The following is a 22,923-nucleotide window of genomic DNA, read 5'->3' as shown; positions in this document are numbered from 1 at the left end:
CCCCACTTGCCACTTTCCCTTCTTTTCTCCTCCATCTCCCATCTTTCTCTTTTTCAAATCAGAGAAACCGCAGATGAGAAAAAAACAAAAAAGCGCACCGAGAAGCAAATCAGAGCCAGCGATGTAATTGAGGTTTTGAGGTACCGCAACATGTTGAAAAGGCATCACGGGCAGAAAGCGGGGGGATTTTTTTATTTTTTATTTTTGGAGAGACTTCATCACGGCTGTGATGAAGTCTGTGAAAATGTTGGCGGACCGGGAGCCGCCAGCAGCGTTCGTTTATGAATGAATGTGCGGGAAACGATTCGCCGTGGCTCTGGTTACATTGCTCTTTTGGGGCAGCGGTGGATGATGAAGAGCCCCATCAATAACGCAGCCCTCTGTAATTTGCGGATTTCGGAGCAAAAGGAAAGCGTACAGTGATAAATGAGTAGAGCGCTGAAAAGAAACCATGAGACACTTTATCCAGCTTTTCTACACTTGAATGAAAATCACCATCAGTGGAGGGATTTATCAATCAATTAACAGTTGGCTGGCTCACAGCTCGGTGTTTCAGGACAAATGTAATAGCCACAGAACCAGAAGAAAGGTTTAAAATCTCCAAAAATGTGCTTGGAGATCTGTAAAAGGGAGGGAAAATTTCACCGTGCAGCAACTGTTTTCCAACACCTCCACCTAACAGCTGCAGGCACATAAGGAAAGCGCATTTTGAACCGTTAAATCGAAGGTTCGCGTCAGGTAGTTTGAGTGTCGCCAAACCTACCTGCAGGACCGGTGAGGGAGGCAGAATCGATCTTTTCAAACAGGCTGTAAATCTACCACACCTGGAGACGATTTTAGAATATTCTCGTCTTTGCCTGGAGTTTGTTAACAGTCGCAGAAGTGTGTGCATGTGTGCGTGCGATAAACTCACCCCATCCAGGAGGCAGCGGGCCCAGCGGGTCATTTTCCACCGGAGCACCGGATGGCTGAGGGGGGGAACACAGAGAGAAAACAAATCCGGTTAGGACACCTTTAAGTGTCTCCTCTCATAGCTTGCTTTTGCTCCGGTTTTCTCTCGGTCCTCGTCGGCACCATCGCAAAAAAGTCGTGGAAAACAAAAACACACAACATGTCGTGAATAAACCAATCAGAGCTCAGGTGGGTGAAGAAAAACGGAGAAAAACTCATACAGGTGCTCCTAACCGTCGCGACCGAGTCTCTGCTCGACCTCCCTCCCTCAGCGATATCTGTGGCTAAGTGAGGGTGTATGTGTGGGTTATGGGGAGAAAAGGTGGAGGAGGACGGGGTCGTGGGGTAGCTCCTCTCTGCCTCAGCACTGAGGGGCGACTGAGAGAGCTGGCCGGCCGGCGGCTCGTATGCCTTCCAAAAACTACACGCTCGGTAGGAGGATAAAACAACAACGCTGTTCCAATGAGCTCACTGGCTGGATGCAAGCCCCACCCCCCCACCAGCTTCCCGCTCACCTCCTCCCTACCCCACCCAGAGGTCCTCCTCCTCCTCCACCACCGCCTCCTTTCTCTCGCTCTCTTCTAGCGCTGCTGTGAAAGTAGGCAGGGAAGTGCGATGTCTGAGGGAACTGAGGGAACATTCATGCTTGTTCCAGACTGGACACCACCCACCTCCCTGGCCCCCACCCACCCCACGCCTGACAAAAGGCACCTTTATTCACCCTGGGCCTGGAAACCACTGTGGGGTTTACTCAGCCTGTACTCACACACACATACACACTGAAAATGAAAAAAAAAACAACATGTGTGCGCCATGGTGTGGAAAGTTTGTCCATGGCAAACAGTCAGTCAGTGTATGTTCTTATGGGGGAACACACACACACACACACACACACACACACACACACACACACACACACACACACACACACACAAACATACAGGAATATATTAGCACGAGTGGAAAAGCAGCTGAAAAGATGCTTGTTAGGAGTTAGCAGAAGATTTTTATCAAAAGGGACGATTTAGGTGTGTCGCAAGCAGCTTCAACAACATTCCCTGCACCACCAAGCAGAGTGCTCCTCATTCTCATGACAACATGTTGTGGTGCTGCTGTAAATAAAAACGCTGCTATTTAGCCATAAAAAGCTCCGCTTGGGAGAAACCCCTGAAATCAATTAGAAAAACTTTTAGGCGGATTCACGACCTTTCTGATTGGACAGCTGATCGACACTCTGCCAAACTTGCTGTGTGTGTTGCTGAGGACATGAGTATGTGCAGTGGTCCACTGTCATATTTTGGGTAAAAACACTTTGTGTTTCTGCTCCAACATGTGTGGAGAGATGACACACAAACCAGGGACTGTATATAAAAGATGGACGCGGCGACTTTATTCAGGTTGAAGCCTTAATGTTAGCATTTTGTTTGCTCCTTTGGAGCCAGAAGTTGTTGCATTTGCATGATTCTAAGTTAACTGTGTGGGTGCTAATAAATGAACTACCACAAAAACAGAAGCACAAACCTCTTTAAGGTCTGTGCCAACTAGCAAGCCACCTAAACAACTGCTCCAGTTCCAATTATTGCAGTTGGGCAGCCCACCAGTTAATTACAGCCGCCACACCACTAACTTTACATCATCCCAGCACCAGAGATGGGCAGTAACGTGTTACTGTAATCCGATTACTTTTTTCAAGTAACGAGTAAAGTAAGGGATTACTATTGCAAAAATGGTAATTAGATTACTGTTACTTTCCCGTAGGAACGCTGCGTTACTGCGTTACTAAAACCGTGATTTTTTTGCGAGAATGTCTCATGACAGTGACGTAAGCGAGTGCGACGTTCGTGACAACAGCTGTGTGCAGATCAACAGTGGATCATATATCGAGTGCAGAGAGAGTATGAGCGTGCAGCGTTTAAAGCGTGGAAGTACTGACCTTATTTTGAGTTTGATTCCATAAAAAGTGACAAAAACATTAGTGTCCGTTGTGCGTGGGAAGAAAACTTCTTTTTACAGCGAAAAAAAACCCCTAAACTTCCAAGCAAGCACCCAGTGCACTACCACGTAATGGGAAACTCACAGAGAAACTGCCGTATCCTTCCACTGACCGCTGCGGCACACCTGCACCAGGGTAAACCTCCGCCTACCCCACTCCTGCTTTACAGGTGAAAATAGAGCAAAAGGACCGCTAGTCTTTGAATTTATTTATTTTCTGCTGTGTTTTACTTGCATCTATTTGAAAGAGTGAGTGTAAACACAAATAATTATATATATATATATATATTTTATCTGCTGGATCGTGCAGAAAATAGGTTTAAATATTAAACAAATTTCTTCCAGTCAGAGAATGTTGCATATAATTACACTTTTGCATAAAGTTAAAAGATTAAAACTAATAAAACAAGTTTTAAAAAGAGACTTTTCCATTTGATTACATTTTGTATGATGGATTATGCAGAAAAAGTAGAATTGGGCTGACAGATCTATCACTTTATCACCTATTCAGGTTGTAAATCGTGTTTTTAGAAAGTAACTAAGTAACTAAGTAATTAATTACTTTAGAAAATAAGTAATCAGTAAAGTAACGGGATTACTTTTTTGGGGAAGTAATCAGTAATTAGTTACTGATTACTTTTTTCAAGTAACTTGACCAACACTGCCCAGCACACAATAGTTATAAAGGGGACAAACTATCAATGATTTGGATTGTTTGGATTCAACCACTAAGTTTAGTGATTATAATAGTGTCTTTTGTCTCAGTTCCCTGAACTTCAACCGGTCGCAGCAGATGGCCCCGCCCCTCCCTGAGTCTGCTCCTGTCGGAGGTTCTTCCTGTTAAAAGGGAGTTTTTTCTTCCTGCTGCCGCCAAGTGCAAATCAAACCGGATTAAATGTGGAGCCTCGCCTATTTCTAACACGAAACCTCTCAACTCAAACATGATATTGCATTATGTCTTTGGTTTCCTGTGTCAAATGATTCAAATCACTCATTCATGTTTGGATGAGCAGCACCTTGTCTTCCTTCTCTCACCCCAACCGGTCGCAGCAGATGGCCCCGCCCCTCCCTGAGCCTGGTTCTGCCGGAGGTTTCTTCCTGTTAAAAGGGAGTTTTTCCTTCCCACTGTCGCCAAAGTGCTGCTCATAGGGGGTCATATGATTGTTGGGTTTTTCTCTGCATCTGTGAAGCACCTTGAGGTGACTTTTGTTGTGATTTGGCGCTATATAAATAAAATTGAATTGAATTGAATTCCTCAAAAACCTGCAACTGGACAGTTGTAGCTGCAATAAATAACCTAATTTACACTCTTACAAAACAGGCTGAGCACTGGTTTATTAAGGGGCGGGTTTAGACAGCACAGGTAGTCTTTGTTGTCTTCTGTTGGCTATGAAGGGAAGGTGGCAAACCAGCATTTTCCAAATGAAAGCTGGTGAACCTTCAAAGATTTTTTTCCACATAGACATACTGCACCACACAAGCAATGATTATTTCCTGAGTAACCATAAAGTGGAGTACTATCCACCGAATGTCAGCATCACCTAAACACCATCCCGTCCCCCTCCCTCCAAAAAATGTGACTGTGCCCATTTAAAGAAGCTCTGTCATGGAAACAGTGAGGGAACTGGGATGGAAAGGACTGGGCCTGCTGGAGGAGCAAGAGTGGGCACATAGCAGGGTTAAAGGGTGTGTGTGTTGTTCCCATCGACAGCCAATCTATGCCCCGGCGCCCCACCCTTATGGGTTTTCTGTGACTAAAAAAGGTAAAAGGAGAATATAATGATATAAAGACATGATGACTTCATCTTGGCTCTGACCATTCAGCTCTTCAGCAGCTTCCAGACGCAGTGAGGCTGGAGGGAAGAAAAGAAAAGGAGGCTGAGAAAACAAGGGAGGGGAGAGGAAGCGAGGGAAAAGCGGCGTGCTGGCACAAATGTGTGAAATAAAGGTTGGGTATTATGGACCTGGAAGAAATACGCCACAAAGGCCTCGTTCAAGGCCAGGCACCACAGGTGAAAATGGCAATTTCAGCTGGTTGCTTTTAACACTTCAGAGGCAAGTTTAAAAAAAAAACGAAAAACAAAACAAAACTGAAATGCTTTTGCACTGTGAAATCCTTCGTCACATTTTGGTTGCAAAGAGGACTTGTTGCTTGCTTTCCACATCTGCAGAGAGCAGAGAGGATGGTGTGTGCACAGCTGGAGACGGGAAAATCTGAGGTCAGGGAGTTCATGAGCCAGTCAACACTTTATCTGTGTGGGTCTTTGAAACTAACACATTCAAACATATTAATGGCTCATTATTGTCCATAATTGTGCTGTGTGACTTTACAGCTGCACACCTATATGAGATTTTTAAAGATACTTTTACAACCTTAAACTAAAAGTGATGATTAACCACTCTTTTTCTTGATGTACTGAAAGATTTTCGGATTGATTATAATGTCATTTTCTGTGTTATGTGATGTATTAACAATATGCCAAAGAACATCTGACAGTGAAGTTAAAATGCTTAAAAAGAACTACAACATTTGAAGAACTACAACTGAACTTGACTGACTTGGTTAGGTGTAATAATGGGGCTAAACTGCCATGTTATCAATAACCTACTGCTGGATATTGATATTTTTCAGACTCTATGACTCTGACCACACTCACTGCTCCTTCACTGGGAGACAGCGAGGGAAAGCTCATCAGGAAACCTTAATAACCGATTAAAATGGAATTATAAACAAACAAATAAACAAAGACATGTGAAACATGTCCCAGGAGACGGTTTTAAGCCCTCTGCCTTTCACTACCTCCTGATCCACACTGCGGCTGAACAATCCACGGGAGGGCTGGCCTATGTGGCTCATTCAGGCTGAAGGCCCCAGAGGCTCGCCAACCAGCACCTGCCCCACGCCTGGATCCAGGGTAGGCCTCTGATAAACATGGTCCATTGCTTCAGAGGTCACTTTGACTCTAAATCAACCTTAGGCCAGCCCCTCACCCGGGACCAATCTGCCTTGGGAGACGCTACCAGGAGCAAAGTGACACCTGCTGGCATCACCAAAGCTCCTTTAACACGATAAAGGCGTGATTCATGGAGGGATTCTCAGAGGTTCACAGTAGAGGTTCTACTCCTCCACATGGAAAAGAGCAAATTAAGGTGTTTTGGGTATGACCAAATAGAAGACCTCAGAGTAGAGCCAGGACCCAGGCTTGGGACAGTGGTGCCCCTGAAGAAGAGCTGAAGAAGGTGGCTAGGGACAGGGAGGTCTGGTAGTTTAGGTAGCTTAAACTGCTACTGCCCCGTGAAGCAGCCAAAAATGGACAAACATATACTTACTTGCTGCTTTTTTCCTTCTGAAGGGCAGTCTTCAGTTCAATTCAGCTCGATTCTTATCGCACCAAATCACAGCACCAGTTGTCTCAAGGCACTATATATTGTATGGTAAAGACCCTACAATAATAAACTGATACTGTGATGTGTGGCAGACATGTAGGGCTGACTTGAGGTGTCGTCGTTATTATAGGTAACACGTTGTTGTCACTCTGTGATTTTAAATGGTGTACATAGTGTGGAAACTAATTATTTTCAATTTTCCCAAAAAATATTTGAATGATTTTCTCAATTAATTGACTTTTAACTTGACTTAAATTCCCAAAATTATGAAGCATATTACACACTAACCTACTATAATGTCACATCTATTTGTGTTGTCTAGTCAAGTCTACAACCACACGTTAACTTCACAAATGATGAAGGAAAGCAGCAAAACAAGAACGTTTCTGCTTGAAAGTGAAACACTGTTGCTGATGAACAAGTGATGTGAAGAAGTGAAGAAGTGCATTACTTTATTACTTTTTATTACTAGTTCTAAACAATGTTGTCAAGCTTCTTTTTCTTCTTTCTTTCTTTTTTTTCTTTTTCTGAATTACTTTATTACTTTTTATTAGGGGTGCAACAATACTCGTATCGACATTGAACCGTTCGATACAGTGCTTTCGGTTCGGTACGCATATGTATCAAACAATACAAAATTTTGAATTTATTTTATCAACTTTCCTTCTGACGGTGCTGTCTGTGTTGAGCGCTCAGTGGATCTGTGCTCGACAGTGCAGCCTAGGCGGAGTAGTCGAACGCAGATTCACTGAGCGCAGGGCAAGCTAGCGAGACAGAAGCTAAGCTCTTGTTGCAACATGGCAAATTGAACCTCCCCCACCCTCATTCAGATCTGGCGTTTGGAACTATTTTGGTCTTCATGTGACGTATGACCCTGAAGGTAAGCGCGTCATGGACTAAAGTAAAACAGTATGTCGGATGTGCCACGCAATGCTCAATTACATGGGTGGGAACTAGTGCGTTAGCGCAGTTAGCTCGTTAACGTGTTGGCCGTCCAGCCCCACGCCCGGGGCGATCCGCGGTAGCTCGTTAACGGAGATTTGCCGTGTTGTGGCGTTAACCTCATTTCTACGAGATTAACGCTGACAGCACTAGTGGGAACACAACAAATATGACTGCACATTTACTCCGACATCATCCTAGTGCAAAGACAAGTGGAAGCAGACAAAAACAACAAGCACGCATGCTACAAACTTTACCCGAGTCATTTAGACAGCCGTTAGCACATGATTCTCCTTATGGGGACCTGATATGTTTAATATGCTGCTGAGAATATAGCCCAGAAGAAGCGTATAGTATAGCTTTTATTTTGGAAAGAGACATTTCTCTGTAATAAACTCTCTTTTCCAAAGATGAGGGATTTCTCGATCAGATATATATTTTTTATTACTTTGTTGTTTCAGCAACATTAAATTTAAAAACTGTACTTTTGAGTTAAAATATATATTTAGAATTTTAATAAATGAAAAATTAAAAAAGCATGAACATTTTCTTGTATCAAAAAAATATCAAACCGAACCGAACCGTGAATTTTGTGTATCGTTGCACCCCTACTTTTTTATTACTAGTTCTAAACAATGTTGTCAAGCTTCTTTTTCTGAACGAGATTATTGGCCAAAATGTCTTTGGAAATTGAAAGGATACAGCACTAGCTCTTATGAAAACTGCCATGAGGGCTTAAAGACTCGATTTGACAGCACACAGTAAGTTCCTAATTGGTTTAAATCTTCTAATTTCCATGAATAAATTCACAATGATATAAAGACCAGCATGAGTGCAGTTTTATAGGCTCTGTTCATTGTTCCTTTCCTGTTATAAAAGTGCTCTGTGACGAACTGAGTGTAAACAGAAGTCGACGTCACATCCAGTCATGTGGACTGTGTGAGTTTTCTGTTCAAGTGATAAAACACAGGGCTGATTCAGGTAAAGCTCTTAAAGAGTCCTTGTTGCAGCCAGAAAGGGCCAAAAGTTAGAGGGCAAGGGGGAAACGAGGGAGGGAGGAAGGCCTCTGAAGGAAGGTGAGGGGGAGCGAGTGAATGAGTGATGTGAGAGCTGAGAATGAAGAGGGTAAGAAAGGGGGAGGTTATCTGAAACGAGTCGAGATAAAACTACAGATATTTTTGAGGCGAAGCAGAAAACGGGGATTTTGGAGAGGGAAACGGGAGATTGGGGGATTCTGGAGAGGCGACAGAAAGATTGGGGAGGGGTTAAAGGAAAGGGTAGAGGTAAATAAAAAGGAAAGGCAGAAATGGGGGAGGGCCGGAAAACAGCAGTTAATGACTGCGAGCCTACTCTCACTGGGGCTTCTAACGAGCAGCAATTACTCGCCAAACACACATTTGGAACTTCTATCGCTGCGAGGACTGCAGCTGCAATCATTATTTTCATTCCACATTAATGTGACAGTTATTTTCCCTCCTAACTGCTTTGTGGCTAAAATATCACGAAGGTAAAATCTGCTCAAAGAGATATACAGTCTTTTTTTTAACAGTCACGCGATAACAAAAAGTGCACAAAATATTCACATTCGAGTTAAAAAACTGACAAAGCTATTTTTTAAAATATCTTTTTGTATTTGTTGCAGACTCTTGGGGCAAACTTGGTTGGGATGAATCCTCTTGTACCACCGAGTCAAAACTTTTTGCCGTTTGAACGATGTTAAGATCTCACTGAAAACTGAAAGTTTAAAAGCTGTTGGACCGCTTCCTCGTCAACTCTTCTACTACAGAACTGCGCTGCCCAGGCATGTGGGGACAGTGACATCTGATTTCTTCCGTGTGTTCAAAAACATCTGTAAAGATCAGTATCATGGATTGGGGCTGCGTTTAACCCAGCGGTGTTGGAGATGTTGTGAAAATTGGTGGAATTGTGAACACAGAAAGGTACAGTCAGATTTTGACCTGCCATGCTATATCATTTAGAAAAGCTTCAGATTAATATCACCTTCACTTTATAGCATGAAAATAATCCCAAACACACTGTCAATGCTGTTAAAGCAAACCTCGGTAGAAAGACACACAGTGGCACACTCAGTCATGGGCTGGCCTCCCCAGAGCCCGGATCTCAATGTTACTGAAGCAGTGTGGGATCATGCTCACAGAGAATATAAGAAAAAAAGTCAGCAAACATCCAAATAAGAAATTTCAATGTCCTTCAAGAACCTTGGAGCACTATTCCTGAAGACTACTTCAAGAAATTAGAAGAAAGATGCCTCAGAAAGGTCAGACTGTTCAAGGATAAAGAGGGTCACACCTAGGGATGGGTACCGGTGTGGCACCGGTTCTGACATAAACGGTAGTAACCAGACCAAAAAGCAGCGCACATTTCGGTGCTTTATTTCGGTGCTTTTTTTTCCCTGAGATGTCATACACTTTGGATTCTAGCCAATCATTTTACGTTTCCGAGGATAGTAGGCGGGTCCAGGTGCGTACGTTCTTTTAGAGCAGAGCTACAGATTAAAAATGCCCAAGGCGAAGCGGTCAAAGTCTGGCTGTACTTCACAGCAAAAGATGCAAACTCAGCAGCCTGCAACAAGTGTTTTAAGCTGATACTGTGACACTCAAAGGAGGTAACACCTTAAATCCGATGAAACACCTGGCGACGCATAGCGTTTTTTTTTTTAAAGCCGAGAAATGCGCCGTATTTGATAGCTCGCTGCGAGACCTCACACCGTGCACATCTACTGCGGGTGTGGTGCCTGTTATCGGACCCCGAGTTTGCAACATCCCCCAAAAACCCGAAGAGGAGAGTCCTGGCCCCTAGCCCTGCCAGTGTAGCAGAAATGATGAGGATGATGATGCAGCAGCAGCCGTTCTTCTCTGCGTGAGTAGCTTAATGTTGTTCGTGTGTAATTTACATTGAGTAGGCTAACCACGTTATTACATTAATGCATGTAAGGTGAACTAGCAAACATCATCATAGCTACATGCGGCTGTCTTCTTGTTTGATGTCAGATACTCCCTTCACCCTGGCCAAAAAGGCTAAAATGACCAAAGAACAAGTGGAAAACAGCTAAACATGAGAGGTTTTTGGATAAAGTTTGTGTTTTTTCCATTGTTTAAGCACTGCTTCCAGCCAAGAGTGATACCATATATGCCCCATAGCTGCAGAAAAGGCTAACATTGTTATCTTTTTACAGAAAAACAGCTGAACATGAGAGGTTTTTGGACCAATTTTGTGTTCTCCATTCTTTAAGCACCGGTTTGAGCACCGTTTAAGCACCGGCACCGTTTCAAAAGTACCGGTTTGGTACTGGTATCAGATAAAACCTAAACGATACCCATCCCTAGTCACACCAAATATTGACTTTGAAACTTGTTACAGTTGTACAGGCTTTCTTTTTCACACATATATATTGTAGCTCCATGTATGTTTGCAGCGGTGAGAAGTCGAAGATTATGCGAGTTGGTTACGCTACACCATCAAACACAGCGGTTACTGTGAAGCAGCAGCAGCAGCAGCTAGAAGAGGTGGACAGGTTCATGTACCTGGGTTGCACTTTTAGCAGTGACGGGGACGTGGAGCATGACGTTAAGTGCAGAATTGTGAAAGCATGGGCAGCCTTTCAACGATTACGACCTATATGGATGACCACTGTACTGCCTTTATCAACCAAGTTGCGGCTCCTGAAGACCATCGTTATACCGACGGCACTGTATGCAGCGGAGACTTGGAAATCAACTGCAAAGATCGACCGCCATCTTGACGTCTTCCAACAACGTTGTCTTCGACGGCTGCTCAAGATCACATATCGGGATCGCGTTACCGATCGTGGCTCAAGAGTTGGGAGTTTGCCTTGTAATCGGAAGGTTGCCGGTTCGAGCCCCAGCTTGGACAGTCTCGGTTGTTGTGTCTTTGGGCAAGACACTTCACCCGTTGCCTACTGGTGGTGGTCAGAGGGCCCGGTGGCGCCAGTGTCCGGCAGCCTCGCCTCTGTCAGTGCGCCCCAGGGTGGCTGTGGCTACAATGTAGCTGCCATCACCAGTGTGTGAATGTGTGGATGACAGGTTGTGTAAAGCGCTTTGGGGTCCTTAGGGACTAGTAAAGCGCTATACAAATACAGGCCATTTACCATTTACCATTTACCAATGAAGAAGTATATCGCCGTGCGGGAGTAGAGCCGCTCCATGTCCAAGTCACCAAGCGTCGGTTCAGATTTGCCGGTCACATCCTTCGGCTACCGGACCCGAGACCTGTCCGTGTCGCGGTTCTGTGGAACCCGAAGAATGGAAAGAGACGGCGAGGAAGACCTAAAATAACATGGAGGACTTTCCTTGAAGATTTATGTTCAGTCGAACTGTCGTGGGATGAAGCAACAACTGCCGCGATAGACCGAGTTCGATGGCGTGCTCTTGTCGCCCGATCGGCGCAGGAGGATCCAAGTCTAAGTCTAAGTATGTATGTTTGCAGATGTTAAATCGTTGTACCTATTTTCCATGTTCTCAACACTTTTGCACAATACTGTGCAGTAATGTGATGCTAAAAAGTGCCCAAGTGGCAGATACCACAAAAGCAGCTAACCTTCAAATCTCAAGCATTCTGTTCAAAGTGTCCTATAGTCACTACCAACAAAATTGTCTCCCTTCCCACTCTAAAAACAAAAACAAAAAAAGGCAGCCACACAAAACCATCAGTAAGCAGCTGAAAAGTTTCAGTACTCGAGTGTCCAACTCCTTTACAACACTCCTGTGTTTATGGAGCTTTAGACAGTCCATGTTTTTGAGTGTGCGTGCACAACCTCATTGCAGCGGCATGGTCCATTTAAGAGGGCGACTGGCCCCTTGGCTCTCTTTAGTTGTCATGTGCTTCAGAGGAGAAATGTGGCACCTGACCTCAACATTACAGCCCTGTGAACACATCTGCACCAACACACAGAGGAGCACATGACTGCATGACAAGGTCATATAGCCCCATATCACAATATCATCACCAATATTGCAAACTTGACTAATAGGACTTTACAGGTTTACCAGTAAAGTTCCACCACAAACAAAAAAAACTGTAATTGGGAGGAAAAAATGGAAGAAACCTTTGGGGGAGTCATGGTGAGAGTGTGAGCCAGGCAGCAGAACATGTGGCTGTGTTCACAGGAAAACTATGAAGAGTTTGTGTGTGTGTTCCTTGTTCACACACAGTGGGACCATAAATAGTCGCTGCTATCAGCAGTGTGGGCATTCCAAGACAGAGCGGTGTACTATCAACACGGAGGGCAGACCTGACTCTTGGGTTTTCTCACACACTCGGAAGGAGAGAGGGAGGAAGGGAGGGGCGTGGAAAGAAAAGTTTCCAGCTCGAACTGAACCTTTCTGTGCGGACGTTAAAAACCTGAATGAATAGTGACGCCGCTTATAACGTTGTTTTTGTTTGTTCAACTATTTTTTACGTTACTTATACAATCTGACATCACTGGAAATGTTTACATATGGGCTAAGTTGGCCGTTAGTCAGCCTCTGCTTAGTCTGCTCAAGGACCCGATTGAAAATATTCTTCACATCATCGAGTATCGGGGCCAAGCTCGGGTGAAGAAGTGGGGTCTGTTCTCAGACGATGCCTCGTTGAAGATGCTGATCGTGTTGACACAGACATACGCTTTGCTGGGGAATTCAAATGTCACAACAAGACAAAGGTCAGGGAGAAAAAGTGGATTTGAGGTTTATTAGGAAAATTAAATAAAATAAATTAAAAAGCCAAAACACTGCACTGTTGCACTGATTAGCTAAGACGAAGAGGACGTCTGTGCTGAAGATAACAGGTGACGCAGACGCCATCAAATAATCAGCAGACCACGAATCCACCTTTAAATTCACTAGTTTGCGTGAACAACACTGCTCATTTCCTCCTTTATATATTTATTCTTGAACTCTACCTGGGCAGATAATAATCTTTGATAATGTTCATTTATCGTACACTGGAGCTTCAAACTATTCTAGCTGCATTTCCCCCTCCCTTTAACCCTTTCTTCTGATTGGCCGTCCCTCGCAATTAAAAAGTATTAAGAACAGGTGGGTGGGGCTTCTGTCCCCATAGCTACAACTGATACAGATGACAAAACTATTACCCCCTGTATGAAAATTTGATTTCCCAAGTACTGTTAACCCTTTAAAGCCGGTCAGAGCGGGCACGCTCTGTTTTGCGTAACTATTTTTAAATCCCGGTAGCTCTGCAACCACGTGAGCTAGCGCAATAATTTTTTTTGCATATGAAACCGGAGGAGTTGTACTTACATCTTATGCCATCAGCTTGTCCTCGGTCACAGTTTCCTTCCACATATAGCTTTGCAAAAACTGCATAAAAAGCGCTTGCAGCAACAAAAACATAATATTCCAGAAACACGCTTTGCCGATCCGATCAGCTGTTTGTAACACTTCCTACATTGGATTAGACGTTAGCGTGAACTATCGCATGTCCACCATGACCTGCCCGAAACCGGAAGTGACGTCATTTTCGCGGAAATGTAGTTTTTTTTTTTTTACCATCAAGGCCTCATGAGCCTATACTGGTGTTTTTAAAAGTTATGTTTGACTTTATGACTTTCTGTGTCGTTTCTGGGATGCTTAGGACTCATATTGCACTGCTGGAAATAGTTTATTTTGATGCATATGCTGCTTTTTTGCAAATTTGCATTATAATATTTATTTTCGTTTTTCCTGCAGTATATAAAAATTGGTGTATTTCAAAAATAAAACTATGAAGACACTTAAAATAAATTTCCTGTGGTGGGAAACTATTTTGTGCAACTTTTTTGTATTTACAGTTTTGAGGGATAAGCCTCTTAAATTTCTCTAACTAGAAATATATGTTAAAAAAACACAAACGATTTTACATTTTTTTGTAGTTTATTGCACTTTTTTGCAATTTATGTAATTACTATGCACTTAATGCAGACATATTATTAAAATCTGGGTTATAATGGTTGTATTGATGTATAGCAACTTGAAATGCTCCCAAAAATGGCTCCACAGCATGTAAAAATATAATATAAGCTCTGGCGGACTTGGTTCTATGGTAGGTCTTAAAGGGTTAAACAGAGCAAGAGATTTTTAACGTAGCTTTTCCAAACACTGCTTTCATTATTTTACTTTATTTTACATAAAAATACAATTATTTCACAAAATCAAAAAAACTAAATTGATCAAATTAAACTAAATTATTAGCCTCCCTGATGCTAAATAGTCAGATGTGTATGCTCTTTGCTGGATAACAGCTTGAAGTCGTTTGTTGTAGTCTTACACACGCCGCCTGTTTTGTTTATGGCAGGATGTGCTCGAGTGACAGCTCAAAGGTTTTTATACTGTGTGTAAAATAGGTGTCAGGCTTTAACTTGATTTTACAAGCTTTGAGCATGACAAAGGCAAAGCACATCATTGGACAGCAGTGATTTGTGCTGTGGTTCAATAAAAATGTAGTTGTGTAGTTGTAGTTGTGGTTGCTCGTTTTCCTTTTGTTTTGCTTTGTTCATTTGTCTCTTTTAATTCTATGTTGTTGTACTTTTTCAACATGTTCAAAATAAAGATTCAATCAATCAATCAATCAAAAAAATGTCTAATAATCCTGGTCATTTTTGTTTTCTCCCAAAATAATTCTGTTGTTGTGTGCAAATTTAAATAATGTATGGTTATTTTTTTATTTTTTTTTTTTATTTATTTATTTATTTTTTAATTGTATTTATTTGTATGGTTTGCTATCTTAATTTATTTAACTATGCATTTATTTGGAATCTTTTAGGATTAACACTTCAATTATCGTTATTACTATTAATATTACTATTATTATTATTATTATTATTATTATTATTTTAATGACTGCCATACGTTCATTTTATGTTGGTGTTGATACTGTTGAAAAACAAATAAACATACGTTTAAAAAAAAAAAATTAATAATGTATGGTTTCTAAAGAAAAACAAGATATTTAGAAACGGTATGTTAAAATCCACTGCTCTGTTTAAAAAAAAATAATTAAAAAATTTGGTCCTCATCTGTCTTAGGGATATCCTCTTTCTAAAGTCACGGCTTTCAGACAAAGGGACTACTTTCACATAGACTTTGATCATGTATAATACAGCCATCCACCATTGTAACAGGATTGTGGAGAATAAATCTGACAGCATTCAGTATCAGATCGAGATAACAAACACTGATAAAGCTTTCATCTTATATGAGAATGTGAAAAAAAGTCAAATAAAAGGAAAGACTGGTGATGTAATCAAAAGAGGACTGTTTCCATTTGATACGGACACCCTGTCTATGCATGTCTGCTGAGAGAGAACATCAATCCAATATCAGTGTTAAATGAATTAAATTAAAATTAAATTAGCACCTGAGAACAGGACCAAATAAACAATAATTCGCCTTCTTTATAAGCACTTCTCTCATTTCAGCTCAGTATTACTACACAGGCTGTAATGTATGATCATGCTAATTTCTCCTCTCTCTGCTCTCATTCCGAGTGCACACCTGATAACAACATTGTGCTATGTAATCGTAAGAAGCCGACAGATGAAGGATCAATTTTGAGATGATCAATCGTGCAGGTTCACTTGGCTGCTGTTTTCAGTTTAGTTGAAAACCTTTGCAAACATAGAAACAAAGAAAAACTGCTGACGCAGCAGCTGGAAAGTATCTCCAACCTACCTACTGTTTGCTGTTGCTTCGTCTATGCCAGGAGTGGGCAACTCCAGGCCTTGAGGGCCGGTGTCCCTGCAGGTTTTAGATGTGTCCTTGAACCAACACAGCTGATTTAAATGGCTAAGTTAGCTCCTGCAGTTCTCCAGAGGCCTGGTAACAAACTAATCATGTGATTCAGGTGTGTTGACCCAAGGTGAGATCTAAAACCTGCAGGACACCGGCCCTCGGGACCTGGAATTGCCCACCTCTGGTCTATGCTATGTATAAAAGTCAAATAAGGAGATCGTGCCATTCTTTTTGGAGATTTCAGAGTGATCTGATCAACGTAACACATCAATGCATCCCTAACAACTGCAGCAGTCCAAAGTAATTAACGTGTGTTAACAATGAAGACCAAAGCTAACTTTGACAGTGTTTTCCATTAAATGTTTTGCCTTCAAGTTCAAACTCAGATCATGTCAAACAGATACTGTCCATCGTGAAATCAACAATGAGTGAAACAAGTGTAAAAAGGGAGGGACTCACTGATGGATAAAAGAGCTGAAAGATGATGAGAGCATTTAAAAAAGGACTGGAGCAAAAGGACGAGCTGATAAAAAACAAGTGAAGGTTGTTTCAAAGACGACAAACACGACAAAGGAATCAGGCAGCTGGAAGCATATAAAATAAGCCGCCACAAGCAGACAGAGTAAAACAGAAAGACTGAGACGAACACAGATTTCATAAAAACTGAAACACCAGCACGGGGAGTGCAGGGCGGGGTGTTTTTATAGAAGCCTGTAAGAGTTTTAAGGCGTTTTTTTACTAATGGTCCATTGAAAAGGCTCTGTTGTTTTAGCCCCATAAGTTTTTACTGTCTGGCTGCAATCTGACCTTGGCTGCTTCATGGAGAAGATTGTGATTGTCAGAAGCGCGGCCAAACATCAACTGGCTGCGCTGGAAAAATACTATAAACAAGTCTCAAATATCATCTCTAACCCCCCGCAGACGACGCCTTCGGACTGCTCGACTTACTCAAATCATACAGACATTAGTCTCGTGGTGGCTGCGTGACAGTGATGTCCAAATCTAAACAAAGCAAACGTTTTGTGCCAAATTCAAGAATTTCACCGTCTTCTCAGGCTAAATGAAGGACGGCTTTTCCAAAACATGGAATCTTCAGCCTCAAAAGTCTGGTGTTTTTAACCAACTTTATTTTCCTCTATTTCAAACCTGCCAGAATGGGGGAGGATAGCTGTGTCTAAATGACACAAAGAGAGCTTTCCCGAGACTAGGTGGCTATTACATTAATGCTCCTTATAGCTTTATTCAGACATACCAAGATACAGTACCGCGTTCCCTCTCGTCTCAGCACTTGACCGATTTATAGCCACTTTCCAATTCATTTCAGTTGTATTTATATAATGCAAATTTACAACAGCATTTGCCTCAAGGTGGTTTATGCTGTAAAGTAAAGGCCCTACAATGAAACAGAGAAAACTCTAATAACCAAATGACCTCCTTGGATTTTGCACTCAGCAACAGCGGGAAGAAAAAACTCCCTTTTAACAGGAAGAATCGGGCTCAGCGAGGGGAAAACGCACTGTGGAAGAGACCCAGAGATTTTTGCAACCTCACTAGTGTAGTGCATGTTCATAAAGAATTTAACCTGCTGAGGCGGCTAAGGTCATTTGGAGTCCAGCGAGCGCTTTTAAAGACCTTCTATGACTCTGTGGTGGCATCTGTCATTTTTTACAGTGTTGTATGTTGGAGCAGCAGTTTATCGGCAGCTGAGAGGAAGAGGTTGGATAAACTCATCGGGAAGGCCAGCTCTGTTCTGGGATGCACCCTGGACCCAGTGCAGGTGGTGGGAGACAGAAGGACTCTGGCCAAAATAACATCTCTGATGGTCAGTCTCCCACCCCATGCATGTAGATGTTGCTGAACTGCAGAGCTGCTTCAGTGACAGACTGCTGCATCCTAGATGCACGAAGGAGCGTTTCCGCAGGTCCTTCCTCCCTGCAGCTGTCAGACTGTACAATCTGAACTGCTCCCAACAAACATAGATGTTTACATCAATGCTGTAACTGCAATAAGTTAGTTATCAAAGGAGCTTGCAAAGAAAAGCGTCTGGACTTCTTTAAGTTACTTGAAGACGTTTCACCTCTCATCCGAGAGGCTTCTTCAGTTCTAAGGTCAAATGGTGGAGAGTCCCAGATATAAACCTAGTGGGAGTGTCCCCCCACAGAGGGACAAAAGGACCCCCTGATGATCCTCTAATCGCCTGAGCCAAGGTGTGAAACTGGGTGTGGGTCCCAATCAGCCAGGGTTTCGGGTGAGTTCATTGTGAAACCTGGCCCCACCTTATCATGTGAATTCCTGAGGTCAGATGGCCCAGGGTGTGAGTGGGCGTTAAGGCGTCTGGGAAGGGATCTCAAAACTGGATTATAGATGGCAGAGAGTTGGTGTCGTAAACCACCGCCTCTGTTCAAAGATGGCCGCTCACAGTGGACATAGATGGCTTCTTTCACTCCTCTTTCAAACCATCTGTCCTCTCTGTCCAAAATGTGAACATTGGCATCCTCGAAAGAGTGACCTTTGACCTTAAGATGCAGATGGACAGCTGAGTCTTGTCCTGTGGAGGTGGCTCTTCTGTGTTGTGCCATGTGCTTGTGAAGTGGCTGTTTGGTCTCTCCAATGTAGAGGTCTGGGCATTCCTCGCTGCACTGTACGGCATACACCACATTGTTAAGTCTGTGTTTTGGCGTTTTGTCTTTCGGGTGAACCAGTTTTTGTCTGAGTGTGTTGCTGGGTCTGAAGCACACCGGGATGTCATGCTTGGAGAAAACCCTCCTGAGTTTCTCTGATACACCGGCTACATAGGGGATGACAATGTTGTTGCGTCTGTCCTTCTTATCCTCCCTCGCTGGTGTCTGATCTTCTTTTCTGTGCCTCTTTGCTGACTTTAAAAACGCCCATTTAGGATAGCCGCACGTTTTGAGTGCTTCCTTTACATGTGTGTGTTCCTTCTTTTTCCCTTCAGGCTTAGAGGGAACATGTTCTGCCCGGTGGTGTAGGGTCCTAATTACTCCAAGTTTGTGTTCCAGAGGGTGATGGGAGTCAAACAGGAGGTACTGGTCCGTGTGTGCGGGCTTCCGGTAAACTTCGATGTTGAGGTTGCCATTCTCTTCAATGTGCACAGCGCAGTCCAGGAAAGGCAAACAGTCGTCCTTTGTGTCTTCCCTGGTGAACTTGATGTTTTTATCCACAGCGTTGATGTGCGCAGTGAAGGATTCCACTTCTTGTGTCTTGATTTTGACCCAGGTGTCGTCTACATATCTGTACCAGTGGCTGGGTACTCTTCCTTTGAAAGAGCCAAGAGCCTTCCTTTCCACTTCCTCCATGTAAAGGTTGGCTACAATAGGTGACACGGGGGAGCCCATGGCACAGCCATGTTTTTGTCTGTAATAGCCTTCGTTGTATTTGAAATATGTGGTGGTGAGGCAGAGGTCTAACAGTGTGCAAATCTGATCGGGTGTGCAGTTGGTCCTGTCCTCCAAGGAGTTGTCTTCTTGTAGTCGTTTTCTGACAGTCTCCACTGCCTCCGTGGTGGGTATGCAAGTGAAGAGAGAGACTACATCAAAGGACACCATGGTTTCATCTGGATCCAGGGTAAGTTTCTGGACCTTGTCAGTGAAGTCGGTGGAGTTCTTGATGTGGTGTGGGGTGTTCCCCACGAGAGGAGCAAGGATGGTAGCAAGGTGTTTTGCAATGTTATAAGTGGCTGAGTTTATGCTACTGACTATGGGTCTGAGTGGGACAGCTTCCTTGTGGATTTTTGGAAGTCCGTAAATGCAGGGTATGGCATCCCCTGGGTAAAGGCGGTGATAAGTAAGGCGGTCAATGATTTTGTCCTTTTCAAAGTCTTGAAGGTAAGCTATAACTTTCTTTTTGTAGCTGCTTGTGGGGTCTCGCTTTAAGGCTTCGTAGGTATTGTTGTCACTGAGGAGAGTAGTGATCTTTGTATGGTAATCTGTAGTGTTTAGGACCACGGTGCATCTTCCCTTATCAGCTGGTAAAACAGTGATGTTGTGGTCTTTGCTCAGGGAAGCGACGGCCTTCTTTTCCTGTATTGTGAGGTTGGACGGAGGGACTTTGGCACTGGAGAGGGTGGCTGAGACTTTCATCCTGATTTGCTCTGCTTCTGTCTGTGATAATTTATTAATCCGAATGGCAGATTCTGTGGCTGTGATGAGGTCCACTATGGGCAACTGTTGTGGAGAAATGGCAAAATTGAGACCTTTGGCTAATACTCTCTTTTCAGGTTCAGTGAGATTCCTGTCTGAAAAGTTCTTAACCCATTTCTCCTGACTGTCTTCAGGTGTGTTTTCTTCTATGGGTTGTGTAGGTTCAGATTCAGAATGAGGAGTGTGTGTTTTTGAAAGCAAGGTGTGAAATTTCCTGCGTTGTCTTTCTTTTCCTTTCGAGTGTTGGGCCCGCTGAGCCTTGTCCACAAACTTGTAAACCTCTTCTAAGATTGGAGAGGGTAGAAGTGTTTCCAGTTCCTGCAGAGTCTGGCTGATCTTGATCTGGAGGGCATCTATAGTGAAATGGACCTGTCTTATCCTTTCACTTAAAAGGTGATTTTGCGCTCTCTGTAGAATCAAGTCTGCTCTGTATCCCCTGACAGTGGATCCAAGGCGCAGGCTCTTAGGAACAACTCTGGTTTGTCTGCATCTTAGGTTGAAACGGAGATGGTTCCTATAATCCGCTAGTTTCCTTGATTCCCTTTCATACTCCCGCACCAGTTGAAGGGTGTTCCTCCCAAAATGTACGGCAATATGTCTGTGAAGGTTCTCAGTCATCCAGGTCATCGTAGTCAAAGGAGCTTGCAAAGAAAAGCGTCTGGACTTCTCTAAGTTACTTGAAGACGTTTCACCTCTCATCCGAGAGGCTTCTTCAGTTCTAAGGTCAAATGGTGGAGAGTCTCAGCTGTCCATCTGCATCTTAAGGATAAAGGACACTCTTTCGAGGATGCCAATGTTCACATTTTGGACAGAGAGGACAGATGGTTTGAAAGAGGAGTGAAAGAAGCCATCTATGTCCACTGTGAGCGACCATCTTTGAACAGAGGCGGTGGTTTACGACACCAACTCTCTGCCATCTATAATCCAGTTTTGAGATCCCTTCCCAGACGCCTTAACGCCCACTCACACCCTGGGCCATCTGACCTCAGGAATTCACATGATAAGGTGGGGCCAGGTTTCACAATGAACTCACCCGAAACTCTGGCTGATTGGGACCCACACCCAGTTCCACACCTTGGCTCAGGCGATTAGAGGATCATCAGGGGGTCCTTTTGTCCCTCTGTGGGGGGACACTCCCACTAGGGTTATATCTGGGACTCTCCACCATTTGACCTTAGAACTGAAGAAGCCTCTCGGATGAGAGGTGAAACGTCTTCAAGTAACTTAAAGAAGTCCAGACGCTTTTCTTTGCAAGCTCCTTTGACTACGATGACCTGGATGACTGAGAACCTTCACAGACAATAAGTTAGTTAATTAACCAATTCGCACTACAACCTGGTTTGCCTCTTACTTGTAATTATTTTTATTTAATTTAATAACTGTACAGTCCTCTCTGTTTATAGTAACCATTGTCCTTAATGTAAATATGTAAGAAAAATTGTGTATGTTTCTGTTCCGTGTCCTGTGTACTGTTTGTAGTATATTTGTCTTTTTGGCTGCTGTTACAACCAAATTTCCCCTTGTGGGACAATTAAAGGATTATTCTAACCCTGGGTATCTTTAGTTGCAACAATTCACATAATAAGAAATAATAAAGTTCCAGGTTTAAAAAGGGGATATGTATCTACACATGCCTGCAAAGCCCTAAATACTGTGTAAATTTAGGGTTATGAAATCTGGGAATACGGTAAACTCTGTGTGCGTGTGGACCCTGCCCCGTGGACACTCATTGCAGGAAAAAACCTTTTAGCCAAAACATGAGAACCGCTCACCACTGCACTTCGTTTAAGTCCTAAACAGTTTAACCAGCAAGTTTAAAGGCGATCAGATGATCAGCTGTTGAGATAGATTCATGGACAGACACACGTTTATGGTTTGGCTCAAAGCATTGACCAACACTGCCAGAAAAATAACCCAGAATATGTAAGTAGATGCTTGGCGTTATCTGGAAATGCTGTCACCACATAGGTTTATGCATCAGAGAGACAACAAGAGTCTGTTGTAAACATTTAAGGGCTTTAACCACCAAGGTTATTTGTTCTCAACTGCAACACTGTAGCTTAAATGGATATATGCTACTAGTGGGGTTATTTTCCAATTGTTCCAACTAGGGATGCAACGATACCAATTTTTTTTCAAACCGATACGATACCGATACTTGGATCTGAGTACTTGCCGATACAGAGTACAAAAACCGATACTTCTACCACACACAAATGCAATGAATTGGAAGACAGGTTTTATTTTATTCGCTGCCGATAAAAAATAAAATCTTAAAAAAAATGACCACAAAAAATTTTCAAGTGAAAAATAAGCACTTCTGTTAAATTATTGCAGAGTCTCTTTGTAATTTTACAAAATATCACTGAACTATTGGCACTGTCTTGAGCTTTCAGAATAATAAATAAACACTTTTTTATCTGGAGCCGCCAGTCTCACTCGTCTAACCCTGTGCCTGTTTAGTGTGGGATGTCCCCCTAGTGGCCAATCTAAAAAACTACAACAGAAATGACAAGCCACCCTCTGATTAATGAAATAAGTTAGTATCGGTTCATGGTATCGGTTAATTTTTACGAGTATGAGTACACACACATTTTACAGTATCGGCCCCCATACCCGATACCAGTATCGGTATTGGTGCATCCATAGTTCCAACATTTTTAAAGTATTCAAAAACATCTTTGACCGAACTCTTTAAAGGCCAGTGTACTGCATGCTGGAAACCACTAAAACCCTGTGGT

At 42.9% G+C, this 22,923-nt stretch overlaps 2 protein-coding genes across 5 annotated transcripts in view; both read right to left on the bottom strand.

The window, feature by feature from the left end:
- wwp2 (WW domain containing E3 ubiquitin protein ligase 2) overlaps positions 1–22,923 on the bottom strand; it is an 84,647-nt gene that overhangs the window by 15,804 nt on the left and 45,920 nt on the right. For both annotated transcript variants that reach the window (XM_085168682.1, XM_085168683.1), the window contains exon 11: positions 914–968. In XM_085168682.1, the coding sequence (XP_085024808.1) occupies positions 914–968 (55 nt within the window). The remainder of the gene's footprint in view (positions 1–913; positions 969–22,923) is intronic.
- The window catches only part of LOC146513572 (uncharacterized), a 77,525-nt gene continuing 60,934 nt past the window's right edge, over positions 6,333–22,923 (bottom strand). The window contains exons 1-2 of one of the 3 annotated variants that reach the window (XR_014875398.1): positions 14,356–22,919; positions 6,333–13,426 (exon numbers count right to left, since the gene is read on the bottom strand). Coding sequence is in view for 1 of the 3 variants with exons in the window: in XM_085168684.1 (XP_085024810.1) it covers positions 18,212–20,809 (2,598 nt within the window). In the remaining 2 variants the exon portion in view is untranslated. Of the gene's footprint in view, positions 22,920–22,923 lie in introns of those variants that run through there. The other 2 variants (XR_014875399.1, XM_085168684.1) reach the window with 2 other exon arrangements.

This window comes from Neolamprologus multifasciatus, chromosome 7 (genome assembly GCF_963576455.1).
Source record: "Neolamprologus multifasciatus chromosome 7, fNeoMul1.2, whole genome shotgun sequence".
NCBI classification, from domain to species: Eukaryota; Metazoa; Chordata; class Actinopteri; order Cichliformes; family Cichlidae; genus Neolamprologus; species Neolamprologus multifasciatus.
Note: the sequence above shows the minus strand (reverse complement) of the source record. Positions and strands in the feature narration are given on the sequence as shown.